The 22635-nt window shown below is 34.5% G+C and overlaps 1 protein-coding gene across 1 annotated transcript; it reads left to right on the plus strand.

Moving 5' to 3' along the window:
• Positions 1-7480: 7480 nt before the first annotated feature.
• On the plus strand, positions 7481-11108 carry LOC113749938 (terpene synthase 10-like). Its single transcript, XM_027293821.1, has 7 exons — positions 7481-7735; positions 7832-8099; positions 8212-8593; positions 8696-8914; positions 9091-9229; positions 9323-9577; positions 10427-11108. The coding sequence occupies exons 1-7, from the start codon at positions 7505-7507 to the stop codon at positions 10724-10726; spliced, it is 1794 nt and encodes a 597-aa protein (XP_027149622.1). The 5' UTR covers positions 7481-7504; the 3' UTR covers positions 10727-11108.
• Positions 11109-22635: the final 11527 nt, after the last annotated feature.

Raw genomic sequence — 22635 nt, forward strand, 5'->3', positions numbered from 1 at the left:
GCAGAAGGAGAACGGTTGACAATATAACATGCCATATTGATTGCCTCTGCCCAAAAATCGTTTGTCAACCCTGCATTGGAGATCATACATCTTGCTCTCTCCAAAAGCGTTCTACTCATACGTTCGGCCAAACCATTTTGTTGAGGCAGCATCCTGACGGTGTGATACCGAACAATTCCTTCATTTTTACAAAATTTATCAAATTCACCTCCACAAAATTTCATGTCATTATCTGTTCTCAACCGTTTAATATGCTTTCCTGTTTGTTTCTCAATCAAAACTTTTCATTATTTGAAAGTTAGGAAAACATCATTTTTATGTTTAAGAAAATATACTCAAACTTTTCTTAAATAATCATCAATGAAAGTCAACATATACCTGGCACCACCTTTGGAAGGAGTACGAGAAGGACCCCATAGATCTGAATGAATGTAATCAAGAGTACCTTTTGTCTTATGAATTGCTGGTGAACTGAAGCTGACTCTTTTCTGCTTTCCAAAAATACGATGTTCACAGAATTTCAATGGTTCGGTACTTTGTCCACAAAGAAGTCCTCTTTTACTTAGTATGCCCAACCCTTTTTCGCTCATGTGCCCCAGACGCATATGCTATAATTTGATGATGTCTGTAGCTGACAAAAATGATGTTGAAACAGCAGCAGCACCTGTAACAGTAGATCCCTGCAAAATATATAAAGTACCAGATCTGTGTGCCTTCATAACAACAAGAGCACCTCGAGTGATTTTGAGAACTCCATCTCCACCTGAATACCTGCACCCAATAGACTCAAGAGTGCCCAAAGAGATGAGATTTTTCTTCAAATTTGGAACATGTCTAACATCTGTGAGCGTCCTCACAATACCATCGTACATTTTAATCCGGATTGTGCCTTTGCCAACAACTTTACAAACAGCGTTATTGCCCATTAAGACAACTCCACATTCAGTTGATTCATATGTTGAAAACCAGTCCCTATTGGGACACATATGATATGAACAACTCGAATCTAAAATCCACTCATTATTAGACCTAAAATTATTTTCTGTTGCACAGAAAATGATTCCATCATTCTCATCAACTGCAATACTAGTTTCGGTGGTCTCACTCTTTTTCTCCTTTTGCTTTTCTTTATTTTTTAATTTAAAGCAATCAGAGGTAATATGACCCTTCTTTTTACAATAGTTGCATACCACATTTTTATGTCTGGACTTGGATCTACTTCTATTTTCTGTGTTTCTCTTTTTAGATCTACCCCTAACAAACAAGCCATCGGCTTGACTCCCACTAGTTTCCCCAGTAATATCCCTATCTATTTGCTCTTTAGATTTTAATGCAGATTTAATTTCTAGATACGAAATTGTTTCTTTTCCATAAATCATAGTATCACGGAAATACTTGAAGGACTGGGGAAGGGAACATAAAAGTAATAGGGCCTGATCTTCATCATCAATTTTTGAATCTATATTCTCCAAATCCATAATAATGGAATCAAATTTATCAAGATGAGAGAGTATAGATGTACCTTCAGACATCCGAAACATATACAAACTCTATTTCAAATATAGCCGATTCTCGACTGTTTTCTTCATATGCAAGGCTTTCAATTTATCCCATATAACTTTGGCCGAAGTCTCCGTTGCTACCTCACGCAATACCTCATCGGAGAGATTTAAGATTATACTGGATCTGGACTTCTTATCCATATCGGCGAAATCCGCATCCTTTACATCTTCTGACTTTTTCTCAATTCCTTGAATTGCCAAATCAACTTCGTCTTGAACAAGAATGGCCTCCATCTTGAGCTGCCACATGCCGAAATTGACATTCCTGTCGAATTTCTCGACAACCGTCTTTGTTATCGTCATTGTTGTCACAAAATCTGTAACTTGAAACTTGTCTAAAAAAACTAGTCAAACAGATATGCAAGTCTCGTGAACGGGTCCCACAGGGTGAGCGGCCCCACAAGGTGAGCGGGGCCCACGGGATGAAAGGGCCCCACAAGGTAAGCGGATCCCACTGGATGAACGGACCCCACAGGATGAGTGGGCCCCACAGGATGAATGGGCCCCACCGGATGAACGGACCCCACGAGATGAACCTGTCTTGCAAAATATATCAACCAACTCTGATACCAGTTTGTTAGAACTGGCTCAGGAATAAACAAATTAAAGTTAGCACAAAATAGGCGGTATAACCGACCATATAATGGTTAGGCGGTAAACACCAGTCATATATTAATTAGGCGGTAAAATCGACCATATAAAAAGGGTTGTGACAACCCAATAAAGAGAAATAACAAAGCAAAATAAAAGATACAGAAGATTTACGTGGTTCGGTCAAATTGACCTACGTCCACGGGCGAGGGAGGAACAATATTTCTACTATGAAAAAAAAATACAAAAGCCGTAGGAAAGTGGTTCTCAGGCCAAAATGGCACTTACAAAAGAGTTTAGAAAATATTTCTAAACTCAAAACAAGAGAACCTAAAATATTTGACTATAAATGGATTAGATGACCCAAGAAACTAATAGCTCATATAATGCTCTCTTGCGTGGTGCAATTGAAACTAACTCAAGGCCCCTATATTTATAACTTGCAGCAGCCGACTTCTCCTTGGCATTGTTCGATGTGGGACGAAGCAAAAGAAGCATCGGTCAACAAATGCGGCTTCAACAAAAATAACTACGAAAACGAACTAAAGCTAAATACAGAAAAAAAAAGAATTAAAAAAGAGAGTTTTCGGCATGATAATGTCTTAGACAAAAGCAACCACAAATAATTGGGGAATGATGGTCTCCTGGCAAAGAAAGTTTTGGCCACGAAAAGAACTAAAGAGCGCCAGAAAAGAAAAAAATGTTGTGACTAGTTGGTAATAAACAAACGCCAATATGAGTGGATGGATGAACCGTTTTACTTAGACCAGAAGGCTGCACTGTACATCCTTTTAATTTATTAAATGGAAAAATTGGAAAGAACCACTGTTCAGCCAATTGGTGACAGAACAGGTCCCTGTGGACCTTAACTGCGCACACCCTCACCAACGAATGGATCGAGAAACCGGCCCTAAAGCAATCTAAGAAGGACCCACAAAGAACCATTGTTCAGCCAATTGATGACAGAACAGAGTTCTTGTGGACCTTAAATCTAGAGTAAAGACCCCACGATCTTTCGATGTGGGATAGGAGGTCGGAAAATTCTTTTGTCAAGTGACCGTTTGTGGTCTTGCTTAAGTCTAGGAAAAACCATTTCAACTTCAAAGTTTGAACTTTGGCATGATTAAATAACAATGAGATGCTGTGTTGATCTGGGAGAATCAACTATCCTTCGAAAGATCTATTTTTTTTTCTAAAAAAAAAAGATATTAAGAAAATTGACTTGAACCAAATTGGAACATTTGATGTGACTAGTTGTTCTTGACTGTCTTTAAAACATGTTAAATGTGTCAACAGAGAAACCAGTGATATGGAACGTTCGTGTATGGCATTCATCTAGTTAACAAATGCATGCTTCTTTTGGTTCCAGACATTTCAATATGAAAAAGCATTAGATCCCTGGAAATTTTCTCCCTGCAGGATTTAATCTCATCAGTATGTAGACTGTAGTGAGCATTTCCTAGAACCAGTGAGTATGATGATCTCATCGATAGATCCCTTTCTGATCACTTTTCCCCACAGGTGGAGGAACCCAAAATAAAGTGTTTGTTTCTACCACCAAAGAAAGCACAAAACTTGACTGCTGCAAAGAAAACATCGAGTTTTGTTACCTGGATTGCAGTTAAAAACAACAGTGATCCAATGAATAATTTGCTCTAATGCAGAACTCTTCAAAAATAAAAAGCACCAACAATGGCCTATAGAGAATATAATAGAGATGGTCTCCCAACTAAGTAAGAGCCCTCAACCAAATAAGATGATATAGGACACTTAGTTTTTGTTTGGTCACAAAAGCGTATCTTTTGAGAGTAGCGGTCTCACAAGTTGAGTTCTGTTTAAATCAATCCCGCTCGTATAATTGCTGCTTGCAGCACTGCAAAGCTTGGCCATGCAGCTCAGAACGGTAGGACAGTAACATGACATTCAATTAATTCTAGTGGAGTACGAATGCTGTGTTTTTTATTGAGATCAAATTTTGTATAAACACCCAAAATTGAAAGAAGAAGACGGAATTGTACGAGCAAGAAACATGTGGTGAGTTTGACATCCTTAATTGCAAGAGCGTGTTCAAATTAATTAACAAGTAAAGACAACAAAAGGGGTAGCTCTGGAATATTGAAACCAATATCTTTTTTTCTTTCTGAGAAGATGAACATGTCACAAAAAAGTCAATTCAGCGGAGACAAGTGAGATTTTTTAAAAGTTCAAAAATACTACGCGATACCAACATAAACTTCAGGGGAGTAGGTTCCTAACCCTATTGAGACCAAGAATAGTCTCGACTATAATGCATGGAAATTAAAGCTATGATTTGTGGGCCTCAGTTCAATGCCGTTTGTTTGGATCATGCATATTTATGAGATTAAATTAACAAGTCAGTTCCTCAGTGGTTGTGATGCATGAGCCAGTCAAAACTGGTGCCTGAATTCCTTTCAGAAATGGTAGGCTTGAGGCCTACAAAATAGCGCATGCGCAAAGCAAGTAATGCGTTTAACTTTCAACTATGTTTTGAGTTCTGACCCAAACAGTTCTTGGACGGTTCTTTCATTCAATAGTTCACAAGTTGAGACATTTTTCCAGTGAACTGTTGTCTAGTTCTGCTCAATCATGTACTTGTTACAACATCTGGTATGGTATAACTTGATACAATTTTTAGTATAAATGTGAATTTCTTAACTTACAAAATTAAATTAGAACAAAAATGGCATTTAATGTATGAATTTATCTCAAAAGTTGTAATAATTACAACAGTTAGACTGAATTGGAGGAGAGAACTTTGATCCAAAGAAGGTTTTTCTTCCCCACTTGGGTCTTGGCTTTGAGGGTTGGATCAGCCTGAAAAATAAATAATCTGCCAAATTTTCCAAATCGATCAGGATATCCGAACTGAGTTTTAAAACAAGACTAACATACGTACACGTTTTCATCTCAAATGCACAAATTCATATCCATAACTCCTTCTCTCTGAATGGTCTCCTGAATTTTTTTCGCATTGATTGCCTGCTCCTTTGTAAGTCTTTTTACCTTGACTTTGCAAAAAATTTACTGTTTTAGGACCCGCTGAAAGAACCCTCATGGACACTTGTTTAAGAACCATTACTGGACGGTTGATGGCCAAGACTGATCCATCCAAATTTGAGTTGATCTTTGTTGGTGATTTGAAATTCAGAACAATGACAGAGATCAACTCAAATTTGGATCGGCCAATCCAATCTATACATCAACTGTCCTCTATTGTTGCACTTGCAATTGCAGAGCATTTGGATCCAGACATAGGCGCGATGTGAATACTCACCCATCGAGGAGTTTGATTGACCAACTATTTTTTGACCCTTATCTATGGGTTAATTTCACTCTGCGCCTTTTAACTATAATTCAATCGTTATTTTGGTCCCTAATTATAATTTAAGATATTTTAATCCCTAAGTGAATACAACCATCCCATTTAAGTATAATCATTAACAGAATTTCCAAAACTAATGGCATACTATTCATTTGAGCAGCCGAGTTGCATGTTGCAAGGCCTAGAAGGAAAATCAGATTAAATAATAACAAAAAATTTCAGTATTAGTGGGAAGAAATGATTTAGGGGATCTAAAGTAGGAATCAGGATATAATTTAAGAATTGAAATGTCCCATTTTAAAGTCTAGAAGCTAAAATAAGAATCAAGATATAGTTTAGAAACTTAAATGTCACAATTTAAAGTTTAGAAACTAAAGTGAGAATCGAAAGAAGAAAAATGAGATTAACCCTTTGCCGCTCATGTTAGCTACCAATACCTAATGTTTTAGATTGTAAACTCTAACCAACATTATTGGAGATTGACGGTTCGCATACCTTGCATGCGGTTCATACGGTAGTAGGTTAATTACTTTTAACTGCATAAGGGTTATTAAGAGCCCGGTACCTTCATTTCAGAGGTTGCCCTCCCCTGAAAGTGAAACTCGTTCTTAGTATTAAGTTAAGGCGGATTAGGTCGGTTAACAGTGTCAAGTTTGGCGGATTAGATTTTATTTCTGTGGTTAGAGAATCATTTTATCAAGAGTGACGACAGTTTGTTTGGTTAAAGATTAGGAAAAGACAAATTGAAGTCTGTTAGGATGATTAAACAGCAGATGGTACTGTTCTAATATTCAAGAACCAGTTAGATTAGCAAAACTAGTTGCATACTAGTCATTTGAGCAGCATGGTTGCATGTTCCAAGGTCTAGAAGGAAAATTGGATTAAATTATAACAAAAAATTTCAAAATTAGAGGGAAGAAATGATTTAGGGGATCTGAAGTGAGAATCATGATATAATTTAGGGATCGGAGTGTTCCATTTTAGAGTTTGGGGACCAAAATAAAAAATAAAGTATAATTTATAATTTAGAAACTTAAATATCACAATTTAAAGTTTTGAAACTAAAGTGAGAATAGAAAAGGAAAAATGAGATTAACCCCTTGCTACTTGTGTAAGCTGCCAATACCTTATTTTTTGGATAGTGAACACTACGCGACTTTAGTAGAAATTGACGGTTCGAATGTCCTGAATCGGTTCGTATATTAGTAGTTTATTATTATTATTTTTAATAGTATGAGTAAGAAGAGTCGAGTTCGAAATCTCTTATTTACACACTCTCTCGTTCGAAGCACCCAATCCATCCCTCCCTCCATATTACCTTTGATTGCATAAGGGTTGTTCAGAGCCCTGTACCTTCATTTCAAAGGTTGCCCTCCCTTTAAAGTGTGACTTGTTATTAGTGTTAAGTTAGGAGGACTAGGTCGGTTAATAGTGTCAAATTTGTCGGATTAGCTTAGGTAAAGACAGTTTGTTTGCTTAAAGATTAGGTAAAGACAATTTGAAGTTTGTTAGGAGGATTATACGACAGATGGTACTGTTTTAATATTCAAGAACTATTTCGATTACCAATTATCTACTCAATAAAAAAACAAGAAGAAAAATGGAACAAAATAGGAAGATGCTGAGCCTGTAACTACAAGTACAGAAACCCACATTTTTTTAAACCAAAAAATTGTCTTCCTCAAAGGGTTAATTAGGAAAAGACACAGTTTCAAGTTTGTTTGTGACGGCTAATTGATAAAAAGATCTATCAACCACAAGAAAAAAAAAATCAAAAAGCAAGTGGATGACGATGTGACTGGAATGTGCTCAAATTGTGAAAAGTGTGGAATTAATGCAAACTGTGTTACTGAGTACTTGTGGTGCATGCGGGCCAGAGTTCATCTTATAAATGCTTCCTTCTACTGCAGGCGTTGCAATTCTCAGCGGCTATCAGCTAAAAATCCCATAAAAAGTTTCTTCAGCTAAGAAAAAAGACCAAAGAATTTCCAAGAACTTAGCAACTATAATGATGATCTCATCACTAAATCCCTTATTCACTACCCACAGAAGTGGTGTTATAGCCCAACAATTTTTTGCATCTTCAGCTGCAGCCTCAATTAACAGTGTCTCATCTCTTAAAATCGCAGCATGCAGCAAAACAAAGCTTGTTGATCAGTCACCATTAAGACAATCAGGAAACCACCAGCTTCTGAGTTGGGATTTCAATCATTTGCAGTCACTAAGGAATGACTATGCTGTAAGTAATAATCATTTCCAACTTCTTTAATAATTTTAAGTTGTAATTCGTTGTTTTCTTTGCTTAATGATGATGAAATGCATTTGCATAATGCAGGAGGAAAAGTACGTAAGTCGGTGTGAAGTGCTTAAGGAGCAAGTGAAGATGATGCTAGATCAAGAAATGGAGGTGGTAAATCAGTTAGAGTTAATTGACGACTTACAACGGCTTGGATTATCTTACCATTTTGGAGACGAAATCACCTCAGTTTTAAGTGGAATTTACAAACGGAAGTCGATGAATAAAATGCGGAACCAATGGGGATTATATGCAACATGTCTTGAGTTCAGACTCCTTAGGCAGCATGGTTTTGATGTCTCTCAAGGTTCGGATATACCTCCCATGCAACTTTCATTCTTTCAACCAACCTAATTAGGAGTATTTCTTGGGAAAATTTTGAAGCTGTAACGTGTGCGTTATGTTTCCAATGGTTGCAGAGATTTTTGATTGTTTCAAGGATGAAAAAGGGGATTTTAGGCCTAGTCTTTGCGAGGATTCGAAGGGAATGCTGTACTTGTATGAAGCTTCATACCTCGAATCAGAAAATGAAGAGAGCAATCTGGAAATGGCAGGAAAGTTTGCTGCAAAAACTCTTAAGAAGAATTTAGATGAAAAGAGAGTTGATCAAGACCTTGTAGCATTAGTTCAACATGCCCTGGAGCTTCCACTCCATTGGAGGATGATGCGTTTGGAGGCAAGGTGGTTCATAGACATATACGAGGAAAGATCAAACAGGAATCCTATTCTGCTTGAGCTTGCAAAACTAGATTTTAATATTGTCCAAGCAGCACATCAGAATGATCTCACATCTACATTAAGGCAAGAGTTTAATCATAAGCATGTAGGACAAAAGTTTCCATTGCATATGCTAGAATTTTAGGTATATTTTAGCGTATGATGAAGCCTCTTGATTTTGGCCAGATGGTGGAGAAGTACATGTCTAGCAGAAAAATTGACATTTGCCAGGGACATGATGGTAGAAAATTTCTTCTGGACTGTCGGAATAATTTCAGACCCTCAACATGGAAATGGTAGAAGACTATTGACAAAAGTTGTTGCTTTGATAACTGCTATAGATGATATATATGATTGTTATGGTACTTTGGATGAACTGGAAATCTTCACTACTGCTGTTGAAAGGTCAGAATTTTATCTAAGCCACTTGGTTTCCTTCTGTCCAAATCACTTCATTCATTTTTTTTTTTTTTGTCTAACTAGCTTCCTGTTTTCATATACAATATAATAATTGCATCATAAATTTCATGATGAATTGTTTTGAGATATCAAGTGTAAAAATTTTGCTTTTGATTTGTCAGATGGGATGTCAACTCAATTGATCAACTTCCAGATTGCATGAAAATATGTTTTCTTGCACTCTACAACTTTGTCAATGAAATGGCCTATGATGCTCTAAAAGAACAAGGAGTCAACATCATCCCATACCTAAGAAAATCAGTTAAGTTTCTTTTAAATTGAAATTTTTTTTTTTTGGTGAATTAATGCTTTCTCCTGCTAATTTTCTGACTCCAACATCATTTGATATTTTAGTGGGCCGATTTATGCAAAGCATACTTGCAAGAGGCAAAATGGTTTTTCAGTGGAGAAGTACCAACCCTACAGCAATACCTCAATAATGCCTGGATTTCAATATCAGCTCCAGCATTTCTAGTCCATGCTTATTTTTGTGTTGATTATCCCATCAACAAGGATCACCTGCAATACTTGGATAACTATCACAAGATTATTCGTTGTTCAGCAATGATTTTACGGCTCACAAATGATTTAGGAACATCTCCAGAATCGGTATGTGCAAAGGCCAGAGTTTTAGTTTGTTTCATAAATTTGAAATCCTATTAAAATTATCTTTATCTCTACTTTCATTCAAATCGAATATGCCTTAAACTTAATTGACCACAGGATTTACCAACGAGTTAAAAACTTTGTTAGTTGAAAGTTTAGAAGAAAGCTAAGAATTATGCTGGTGTACCATTTTAACTAGTTAAAGTTTTAAAAATCCGTATGCTTATAAAGTATTTAAAGAAAAGAAAGAGATTTCAATCAAAAGCCTCTACTCAAAGAAACTGAGTATTGTCTTCCTATGCATAGAGTGGGAGGAAGAGGTTTGGTGTAAATAGATCGTGTCATTTAATGTATTGTCTAATTTACCCTTAATTTTAAAGTCAATTACATCATTTGAGCTGTTGACTTCTTTATAGCCATTTCAAATTTGTTGAATTAACTATCACTTTCTTAATAAAAACTACCATTTCTTTAAAGAATAATTTTTTATACATTATCAGTGTATGCACAAATAGGTGTAGATGCATGCCACGTAGTCTAATTTTAAGTTTAAAATTCACTTTTTGCATAAGTGGCATGTATCTACACCTGTTGGTATAACAAATCCACTATACTGGCAGTGGATTAAAAGTTAATTCTTCTTTAAATTACTAAAATGTTGTTAAACTATTTTAAATAACTAATATTCGACTCAAAAATAACTCTAATCTTATTTAATATGTTTTTTTTAGTTACACACACATTGGATGTGGCTCAACCACTAGTTACTATCATTGAAACTCAATAATACATGTACCTTATTTAATTTTTTTTTGGGTGAAAAGTAACTTATTTAATAACTCTCTATTTCAGGAGGTGTTGAATGTCGGTGATGTACCAAAATCGATACGATGCTATATGAAGGAGACAGGTGCATGTGAAGAAAAGGCACGGGAACACCTAAGGTTTCTGATCATTGAGGCATGGAAGCAAATGGAAGAAGCTCAAACTTTAGACTCTCCCTTTTCTTCTACATTTAATGGAATTGCAGTTAATCTTGCAAGGATGGGACTATGCATGTACCAGCATGGAGATGGCCATGGCCATCAAAATTCTGAGCCTAGGGATCGTATATTCGCACTGCTTTTTGAGCCCATATGTTGTCTTGCTTAGGCCTAATTTTGGGTTCGCAGTTAAATAACAATTTTCAGGAAATTGAATAGCTTTTAAATATATGAAGAAACTAAGTTCCCGTTTGGATAGCAAGTCTTGGAGTTTTTATAGAAAAATATATTGTAGTGACGTTAATGATATGATGTATATGAAATAAAAGTATATTTAAAAAATATATCGAGAGAATAAGATTTCCTGTACTTTGCCCCCGGTTAGCTCAGACGGTATCTATAATCTCCTCTTTAGGAGCAGGTCTCAGGTTCGACTCTCGGGAGCTACCGTGCTGTGATTCTTGGGACGGGCTCTTACAGCCTGGAAGGAGTAGTCTGGCCCGCTCAGGTGATTCCGGCTCGCTCAGGATGGAAAAAAAAAAAAAACAAGATTTGCTGTACGAATAATAGGTGGCAACTTTTGTATTGAACGAAAATTGGCTGGCTTTAAGCCTTTACCCGTCCAGGCTTTTATAGCCCTTCAAGAATCGAATACAAGACATGCTTATTTAATGCACTGAAAACTACATTCAAACGAAATCTTATAATATGTCCTCAAGTCAATGAAGAGTAGATTTACTTTTCCTCTTCATGCTAGGTGCCTTATCTGTTCATTAATCTTGAATCCCATCTTGACACTGTTTATTGGTCATGAAAACATATTTTCTTGCACTCTACAACTTTGTTAATGAAATGGCGTATGATGCTCTAAAAGAAAAAGGAGTCAACTGAAAATCAGTTACATTTTTTAAATTGAATTTTTTTTTTGGAGAATTAATGCTTTGTCCTGCTCAGCAATGATCCTTGGAATACTTGGATAACTATCACAAGATTATTTGTTGTTCAGCAATTATTTTACGGCTGGCAAATGGTTTAGGAACATCTTCAGAATCGTATGTGCACAAGCTAGAGCTTTAACTTAATTTGTTTCATAAATTTCAAATCCTATTAAAATCATCTCTGCTTTCATTCCAAATTGAATATGCCTTAAAATTTATTGACCATAGGCTCTACCAAAGAGTTAAAAAAAAAAAACCAATTGTTTCATGTAATTTTAGAAGAAAGCTAGAATTACACTAGTGTACCATTTTGAATAGTTTAAGTTTTAAAATAGAAAGCGGATTGAAGCTAATATTTTTGCTTATAAAGTTTTTGAATACAAGGAAGAGGTTTGCTTATAAAGTACTAGTCCATCGCGTGTACACATCTAGGTAATTGAATTTTCATATGTACACTAAAGAGAAATTACCTGGTGTGATAAAAATTGACCGTGAACTATTATCGATTTGCACTTTAGTTTTGAAACTATTAATTCTAACACCTTTAGCACCTTATTATATCAATTTACAGCTAAACGTTCAGATTAATTAGTTTAATTTCGACAATATTTTTGAATGGAAAGACTTTAGCAACCCTAATTTGCATCTGTTTCCTGATGCACTCTTATCCACCTAAACAAGTATTAAACGCGAATGGCTATGGAGGGACAAGACGAAATTAATTCTAGTAGAAAATAGAGAGAGCTTATTAGCTACCAATTTGTATCGTGCCTTGTTGAGATGTGTAGAGTTGAAGGTGGGCAATTGCTCCAAAACCCTAAGTTGCAATGTCGTTTCGTTTTTCATGTTTCATCTCTCCTTATTGAACAAAAATTTAAAAAAAAAAAAAGAGAAATGACAATTTTGTAAGCTAGTTACAGAATTACATATTCCAACATATTTGATATAGTAGGCCAATGGCTATCCAATTTGTACAATCCATTTATTTTGTAAATTTTCGTTTTACTTACCATAATTTCTTTTCCCAATGGTTAAACATGAATCACATGGCAGGACACCTTTGCTGTTTCTTTCTATCATTCACACTACGGATTGTAGATGCTTTAGCTGGCAACTTGGGACCTTGGATAATGTCATCAATTGTTGACATCCAAAAAACCATATGAATGACATCCAGCTCATGAAATTGATTATCTCTGCAACTTGCTTTGATTTGCTACACATGAATTACAAGATAGGAAAATAGGAGTGATATATTTGTCAACATTGGTCATTTTCTTTCCCTCTCTTTATTCTTTTGAACAAGTCAAATTAAGCTAAAAGGACTTCGTGGAACTGGAATTCTACCTAATGAGACAATCATATTAACTCTCTGTTTGGAGTGTTCGTTTAACAGACAGAAAGCATTTCTTTCTTTTAATATCCGTCTTATAAATCCTAAGTACTGCAGTATTATATTGCTTCCCTTTTCCTTCAATTACTCTTTTCTAATATACTAGGGGGAAAAGCCCACGCAAAGCGTGGGAGTTTAGTGCCTATAATTAAAGATGGTTAATAATTATTATTTGGCATTTTCTAGTATAAGAATTGAAGCATGACAATTTTATTATGTGATATTAAATAAAAAAAAAATCATATGTTACATATTGAGTTAAAAAATATAATATGCAATAAAACATAATTATAAGATACGATCAACTACTTTGCATCTAACCTAGTATAATAAAAGACCTATTTATATCTGCTCATGCATTTTAGGGATATTAAAATTTGTTATTTAGTTTGAATTTGATCTTGATATGAGGGCAATCCATCACATTATCTTGTCATATAAGTGAGATTTGAACAATTAGCATACTTGAAGAAATCATAGCTAGTGGAATTTCGGTTCTTGCAAGCCAAATTCTTGAATTTATATTGATTCCAAGGACAAATAACATCATGAGGCCTTCACATTGAGCAAGCAATTAATTATAATTTATTGTATGATTTAGGACATATAGTAAAGCATCTCCTTCTCGATAGGGGTTACAATAACGAAATATCAGTTTTGTGTTAGTTGCAAAGATATACAAACAACTAACATGCCAATTTAGAGGAATAATTACCTTTAAAAAGTACTAAAGCATCTTAATCCACTCAATTCAAGAAAAATAATTAAAAGTAATGAGGTACATACTTTAGATTTGTAGCCAAATAGTTTTAAGTAGATAGTTAAACATATTGGCAAATCAGATGAAGTGAAAAATTTGTCTAAATGGAATAGTCAATAAAGTAGCAAATGATTTGAAAATTACCCTAACTAATAGTTAAAACAACAAAAGAAGTAGATGCAATCTATAAATGGGAAAATTTATGATGATAAACTTATTTTAAACCATAAATAACAATTAACAAATGTGGTCTCTTCCTTATCAAGCTTGTCTAACATGGACAATTGAATTAAAATACTAAAAAATTATTGCACATACAACTTGCAATATTACATATTTTTTACAACCAAAAAGTAGATTGGTTAAAGAAAACATACCTATTGAAATATGTGTTATAAAATGGAAAGAGGAGTAGCTAATATAGCAATGTCCGAATTCAATATGCTGCATGATTGTGGTGGAACAAAACCTATAAGTAAATGAAATGAATTTGAATAGATGGGGGTTACTATGGTAACGGCCAACTTCTCTACTAATTGACATTAATAGTGTCTTAACATCTATATATCATAACTTTGCAAATAACTGATGAGAAAGGCTTTAAGAAATTAAAAGACTTAGATGTTAATACAATTAAATGATTAGAAGGGCTTTTATGTAATTTCACTAAAACACAAGCTGAATTCAATTGTACCCAATGTTTAATCGGATATCAAACACTGTCATATATCAAACTTACCCCTAGCTTTAAATGTTTGAAAGGACATCTAAGTAATTACAACAAAACTAAATTAGTTATAATGACTCATATTCAACACTTTAATTGCACTTCAAACACTCTCATATTTCCAAAAAAGCCCCACCCTTGCGGTTGAAATTCAAGTTCTAAACTCATTCTTATATAGTATAAGGATAAGGATTTAATCGGATATCAAACACTGTCACATATCAAACTTACCCCTAGTTTTAAATGTTTAAAAGGACATCTAAGTAATTACAACAAAACTAAATTAGTTATAATGACTCATATTCAACACTTTAATTGTACTTCAAACACTCTCATATTTCCAAAAAAGCCCCACTCTTGCGGTTGAAATTCAAGCTCTAAACTCATTCTTATATAGTATAAGGATTTTTGCTTCTAATCAAAGAAACTAAGTATTATCTTATCTTACTGTGTATAAAGTGAGAGTAAGAGGTTTGGTATGAACAGATTGTATCATTTAATGTATTATTTAATCTATCCTTAATTCCAAAGATTATTAAATCATTTGGACTACCCATTTTAATTTCCCTATAATCACTTCAAATTCCTTAGCAAAACACTACCACTTCTCTAAAAATACTAAAATATAGTTGAACTATTTTAAACTATTATCTTCTAACAAAAGAATGATTTTAATCTTATTAAAATTTTTTTCTTAGTTGAACCCAAATTGAATGTGCCTCAACCACTAGTTATTATTACAGAAACTCAGTAATACAAGTAACTTATTTAATTTTTTTTTGGTGGAAAGTAACTTATTTAATAACTCTCTATTTCAGAGAGGTTGAAAAGTGCAGATGAACCAAAATCGATACAGTGCTAGCTATATGGAGGAGACAGGTGCATGTGAAGAAAAGGCACGTGAACATGTCTAAATGGAGTTACTGTGGGGAGTTAGGTTTATTTGCCAAAAATTCTTACTTTCGTAAGAAAATGTCAGAAAAAAAGAACATGTCTAAATGGAAACGAGAATGATTACTCACCATATCAATCATCACTTTCAGCCTGGTGATCTTCAATCTACTTCCACCGACAAGAAGTTTATTCACCCTCATTAATCATCACCTTGGTGGAGCACTCAAGCATGAGCCTAATTTAGCTGGGACAAGGGACAAGGGTACGGACGGTTGCAGGTGCCATAAATGAAAAGGTTTCAGTTATTCTTCTTTACATGCCATAAGAACATGTGAGCTTTCCGGTTGAACATTTAAGACCGCAGCGTTGGATTCAATTATTGTTGCCTGCAACTAGGAATTATAGGATGATGCTTTACATGAAATTTCTTTATGTATTGTTTGGTTGTACCCTAGCCTAAAATCCATTTTGACCAAACTAGAATTTTGATAAGTGGGAACAATTTTGATTAAATTATAATTCTATTAAAAAGGGAACAATCTGCGGGTCTTGAAAGATGAATTTTGTGAAAGTAATACTTTGGCCCTTTGTTTTTGAAATAATTGTACTGGCGTTGTAATTAATGTTATTTTTCTTTAATATTTTTTGGTTAGTGCCTAAAATTTGTTCTTTTGGTTAACCCAATTTCACAAATTTTGGAGACAAGAGAGGGCCATACGTATGATAAGTGGACGGACCATTTATTTGAAGGACCTTTTTAACTTAAAATTAAGACCTAATTACGTACAACGTGCATTTGAATTCAGGTGAATTTGGATTTCAAATCCGGTTATTTAGATAACTTAAGAGATTATTGAAATTCTATCTTCTCAACGTGTCTCTCTAAAATAAATTCTCTCTTTCTTCTCTATAAAATCTCCTTCCAACACTTCTTCCCATGGAAGAAGGACCAAATTCATTTGGACTTTATCCATGGAAGAAGCACTCTCTCTAGTTTATTTTGGTTTGTTTGAATAAAGTTTCTCTTAGAGTTTCCTAATAAGAGTTTCGTTTCCCTTAGAATATCCTAGTGAGTGTTTCTTCTCTTTTAGTTCAGTTTAGTTTTTAGTGTGAGTTCTATTCTCTTCTAGATTTCTCTGTGAGAATTTTGCTACTTTTTGAGTTATTTTTCTATGGGATCTGAGATTTTGCAAATCTTATTTAGCAATTATGGATTTTCTTTTCGCTTTGAAACAATTTTTTTTATCAAATTTTACTGGTAAAAAACATGTATAGATTTATTGGACTGCTGCGATTTATATGGCTTGAAGATATTTTGGAGTTTACAGTATTATTTTTAGAATTCTTATTTTTTCTTAAATGTATTGTATCTTATGATTTTTAGATGTCTATATATCTGTGGTATGTTGAGAAGAACTTGAATTTGAAAGCTATCAAAATCTTTACAGTTTAAATGAGCAAATTTAAAATTCTTTCAATTAACACGTCATTTCATATCTTCTCCACATATAATCCATCATTTTATGTGTATGAACTAAAGAGAGGACAAAAATGGACCGTGTGCCTCCGACAGTTGTCGGCGAGAGTAGAGAGAGTAAGGCAAAAGCATGTGGTTGAAGTTTCAACTTGTATGCATCATTGTGCAATAAAGGAGGACCAACTTGTATACATGGACTAGTTGAGGTTTGTGTATTCACTACTTAAGTCCCCAAGGTCCCCTCATTGGTTACCGGCTTTTGAGGTGAACTTTGGGAATAGGTTTAGGTTAGTGTGTGTGTGTGTTTCTTCCGATTGTTGAAAGAAAAAGGAAAAACAGGAGAGATAAAAGCTAGTCAGCGGTCTAACCCAGTTATTCGGTGTTCCCTTTCCCCCAAATTCCCTATCCCACGTCGACTAGTTGAGGTGTGTGTATTCACTACTTAACTCCCCAATGTCCCCTCATTGGTTACTGGCTTTTGAGGTGGACTTTGGGAATAGATTTAGGTTAATGTGTGTGTGTGTTTCTTCCGGTTGTTGAAAAAAAAATTGTGCAATAAAGGAGGAGTTAATTTCATCAGTGAATTGCTCAAGAAAGGATGCATTTTATTTTATTTTATTGGTGCAAACTTCCTCTTATCCTGTGATCGTATTGGCCCAGATTAAACCGGAATCGAGTACCCTTGTCCGGAATGGGTGCATGTAAACACCTGCGAATGGAGAAGAAAATGAAAAAAGGAAAAATCAATTTTCAACCCTAAACTTTTTAGTTATTCAGTTTCAGCGAGACAACAATGTATTTGGATTGAGCAGGAATTTTAGATTCACTCATTTCAAATCCATTTATATCAAATTTCTCATTAAATTCAAATCCATTGATCCGGAAGATGGACCCTTTTTTTTTTTTTGGGAAATCATTCCTCAAATTTTAGATTTCTATGTAATGGTTATATTATACCATGTCAAGGAAATGATGAATATTCTATGTGCTTATTATAGGGTTTAAGGTATTTTGCAAAGATACATGATTGACTAGATTAGCCAGATTACATTAGAGGTAAGTGGTCTTACCCCCTCTATATTTCTAAAACTGTATTATTTGTACAAAAGAAAGATGATTTACTAAATTATTGCATGTGAATGGTATGCCAAACACTTTTTAAATACTATATATGTATGTATTATCTACATGATCTGCAATAGGATGCAAGAAGTGCTTGTAAGTGCATTGGATAGGTTAAATTTGCCAAATAATATTTAGCAGCTTGCATTATAAACACATTTTTCAGTAAACATATTTAGCTTGCATTATTGCACATTTAAAAAAAAGAGTGCAATAGCATTTATTTAAAAGCCAAAAAATGTTTACATTTATTTGAATGTCCTTAAAATTTTTCCTGTTGCATTAATGTTCATTTGCAAATTACTCTGTTTAATTTATTAGACTTTAAAGCAGACAATAAGGATGAATAACACAACACAGTGATAATAACAAATACGGTTAGCCAGATTTTGTTAAAACATAAGGTAATATTATCCTGTTATTTTCTTAAAAATAAGATTTTACTATTTTAGTTTATGTAAACTATCAGCACAATAATAATATTGTCACTTTTTGTTAATCAGATCAGTGAAAAATTAAGTAATTAAGCAAAATTGTCAAAAAGGGTTCATATGCCTTGTCTTTAAACTTAAACGAGGTTGACTAGTTTTCACGGAGTTAAAAGTATATATATTTTTTTAAAAAAAAAATTTGAGAGTAGTAAATTGTGATTGACCCCAAAACTCAGTAGTGGGCAAAGTATTTGATTAACCCGAACATCAAATTTTTGATTACGTCATGCGTAACGTTCCCAATCAATCAACATTCACACTAGATATTATTATTCGTCATAAATTGGCGATGCCAATTGCAAGAGTCAAACATTACCCCAAATTATTGTAGGAAAAGACAGAGATACTAATCAAAATTGGGAAATTAAACACGTTTCTTGTGTGGCTGCCGTACTATAGAGGCAACCAATGCCCCCCTGATTGCGATAGGACAAGCGGGATTTGTTTATGAATATCTTGAAGGTTTATTCAGACTAGATATTCTGCTGGGATTTGTTTGGCATGGAGACAGAAATTTAAGGCACGTGCGTGCTAACTTCTTCTCCGTCAAGATGAGTTTTTCAATTCAGGATCTGGGGTTGAATATCTAGTCTAGTTTGAATAAACCTTGAATGTGTCGAGGAAGCATTGACCACAAGATCAACATGAGAAATAGTTTCATGAATCTGACCAAGTAGATGTCGTCCACGAGCTATGAAAAAATCAAGCCAATATTTGTGAATCGACCTCCACTTCAACATTTGAGAAACACACTACTGATCACTACACAATTGAAGACCAAAATAATACATTCCACGTCCAAAACCTCCAAGCCCTTGAATTCCTTGTAAAAAGCAAAAATTGCCTTAGCGGAATGATCCCATAACACAATCCCTTCTGGTGCAGATGAACCTTGCACGCTCGTATCCGAATTTAATTTAAATTTTCCAATGGGAGGTATATTACAAACAATCTTCGCCGAAAATCACTAGGGTCGACTCAGTAATCAGAGAAAGATTCTTAGAATTTTTTCCACTATCAGACTTAAAGTTTAAATCCTGTGCCTAACAATTAAAAGTGTGGTGAGGGATGACAAGATAAAATAATAATAATAATAGTAATAAATAAAGCCCCTCAGTGAAACAATAATGTATTTGGATCAAGTATGAAATCCAATCAATTCAAATCCATTTTGCCAAATTCCTCATTGAATTTGATTCCATCCTTCCAAATGGGCCCAGAGTTAATTCTAAAGCCCAAAACTTTCGTATTTTTTTATTGGTGGCCCAATAATAATTTGATTTTAAATAAAAGCCTGAATTTCATAGCAAGTTGTCTTTCAAGAAATGGATCATCTTTATTTGGAAATGACCCAATTATAATAAACCAAATATAATCCAGCCCGAAACATCATACGAGCTCAAGCTGAATAGGATGGCCGATTTTGGTTCACAAACTGGAACTAGCCGGACTGGGAAACTTTTTATTTCAGGATACCTTTGATTTTGGAAAATCATTCATCAAAATTTAGGTAAATGTGCAGACATATACTAGGGATTTCTGAAGAGTAGATTAATATTCAATGGTTATATTATGTAAGGAAATGATGAATACTCTATGTATATATTATAGGGTTTAATGAATTCCACGAAAACACATGACTGACTCGATTAGCCAAATTACATGAAAGGTAAGTGGTTCTTACCTCTATGTGATTTTTTATAACTGTTTTATAACAACCATTTTGTCTCACTAATTATGATTACTTTGAGTGGGCATGTTTTATGATAATCCATGTTATGCATGATATTTATTGGTAAATTTTATTAACCATTGTAGACTCTAAACAGATTTGAGATAGTTGGTAGGAATGATAATTACGGTTTAACATCATGTTTATATAGATCAAGTGAAGGCCACAAAAATTTTGCTTGATTTGTCCCTCCTAGATTGAGGTTTAATTTTTTTTTTTGTCGACACAGGGGTGTCCGGGTCAATCGTTACGGGGCCCGACTAATCCCCTGCGGCCCGAGCCTGACGCCCCAACCTGACCAAGGCACGATAAGTGCACAGGCGTCCCCATAGCGCAGTTTCGAACCCGGGACCTTAAGGTCCTAAGGGAACGCTGCTACCATGTGGCTAAACCCGTGGGAGATCCTAGATTGAGGTTTAATTGCTAGGCTGAATACTTAAAACCGATGAGAGCATGCACTAGTTTGTATTTCTAGGTATAAGGTCTTGTATGTCAAAGGTAGCGAGTGTCGGGCGATTAGCCGCGAGGAACAAGGCTAGACTTTGCATAATTTTTGAAGGTGTCCCAAGTATCAAGTATATCTCCATCTTGACGTAATTCGCACAAAAGTAGCTCATTTAAGTTTATTAACTCTTGATATTCACCTTCTTAATGCTGTTGGAAATGTTTGAGTTTTTAGTAAATTAAACAAGCCATGATCAAGATGCTTTGTATATGGGAAAGTAAGGTTCCATAGGTAGAGCGTGCGGCGTCTTGATACCAAGTAATGGACCCAATTTTGGGGCGTGACATCATTGCTGTAAAAATGTTAATTGATTTAAGCATAAAAGCTTCTTTCAAGGATAAAACTTCTTCTCACTTTACAAGTCATATTCAAGTTAGAAGATAGGCCAAATATTATCAAGGGTTAAATCACACTTAGCCCCCTAAACTTGGGGGATAGTCATACTTTACTATTCTCAACTTTAAATACATATACACGTTGCTCATCATGAAAATTAGTCAACGTTAAAAATCTTAATTTTGGCAAAATTGTTAAAAAGGGCTCATATGCCTTATCTTTAAATTTAAGGACGAAAATAGAGATCAAATCAAACTTCGCTTTTTTTTGGGGCAATCAAAGGGCAATAATAGTAAACTATAAATAAACTCAGCAACAAAAAGGCACGTTTCTCATAACACTTTTTTTTTGTCCCTAAAAGAGTTAAGATTTCTAAGGTTGACTAGTTTTCATTGAGGGTAAAGTGTATATTTTAAAGTTGAGAGTAGTAAATTGTGACTGCCCCCAAAACTCAGTGCGCAAAGCGTGATTAACCCAAATATCAAATTTTATTGGGTCATACATTGCAATTAACATTCAACTTTTTTTAAAAAAAAAAATTTGGGTGAATTCGATTTCGATCACTGCCACAAAATAGGACATTCCCCTTTTATAAAATTTTTATGTTTGTTTTATGCCACAACACCCAATTCGGTTGGCAAAGTCTTAGTCCGCAAAGCAAACAGAAATGCCTCCAATTCAACTTCAACGCTAGCCCATCCCATTTTGGGTGACAAAGCGGGTGGCAGGAAAATCCAACATTCACAGTATTCCTCACATTTTACTCGATACGTTGACCAAAGTCAACGCTGCTATTATTCATCATTCATAGCAAAATCCAACATTCACATTTTACTCGATACGTTGACCAAAGTCAACGCCGCTATTTGTCATCATTCACAGTAAAATCCAACATTCACATTTTACTCGATAAGTTGACCAAGGCAACACCAACATCCACGCATTTTACTCGATACGTTGACCAAAGTCAACGCTGCTATTTTTCATCATTCACAGAAAAATCCAACATTCACGTATTCCTCACATTTTACTTGATATGTTGACCAAAGTCAACGCTGCTATTATTCATCATAGGCAATAAATTAGCGATGTCAATTGTAACAACCAGCATTAACCTAATCATTGTAGGACAAGTCAGAGATACCTATCAAAGTTTCGAAAAAAAAATAATAATAACGTGTTTCTTGTGTGGCTACTGTACTGTAGAAGTTATTTTTGGCAATTAGTGCTACGATAGGCCAAGTGTTTTTTTTTTTTTTTTGGAAGTTGGAAAATTAAGATATTTGCCTTCTTTGGTAAGGGGACAGAAATTTAAGGCACTTGCTAACTTCTCCGTCAGGAAAGATGGAGATGTGTTTAAAATCAATATTATGTGGTGAGTAGCTGATGGATATTGCTTTTTTTTTTTTTTTTTTAGGGTCAGCCTTGCGAGCGAACCCTTGGGGGGGGGGTTGGTATTAAAATAATTTCTCTTTACCTCTCTTTCAATAAATTTGCATAAAGTGAATTTTTCCATTTCAAATTCTAGTTTCAATGTTTTGTCGGTCATTATTTGTGTTCAGCAAAAAAAAAAAAATTGTCTTTTTTCATAAAAGATATTCATTTAGAGTTATATAGGAGTACCTAGCAACATAATTTTTTTTGTACTAAAAAAAGAACTAATAATCGAAATTGATGCTAATTGCCAATATAGAAAATATGTT

Source organism: Coffea eugenioides, chromosome 10, assembly GCF_003713205.1.
Source record: "Coffea eugenioides isolate CCC68of chromosome 10, Ceug_1.0, whole genome shotgun sequence".
NCBI lineage: Eukaryota > Viridiplantae > Streptophyta > Magnoliopsida > Gentianales > Rubiaceae > Coffea > Coffea eugenioides.

Coding starts and splice junctions, on each gene's coding strand:
- LOC113749938 (XM_027293821.1), top strand. CDS start 7,505: ATGATGATCTCATCACTAAATCCCTTATTCACTACCCACAGAAGTGGT. Junction 7,736..7,831: donor CACTAAGGAATGACTATGCT/GTAAGTAATAAT, acceptor TGCATAATGCAG/GAGGAAAAGTACGTAAGTCG. Junction 8,915..9,090: donor TTCACTACTGCTGTTGAAAG/GTCAGAATTTTA, acceptor TTGATTTGTCAG/ATGGGATGTCAACTCAATTG.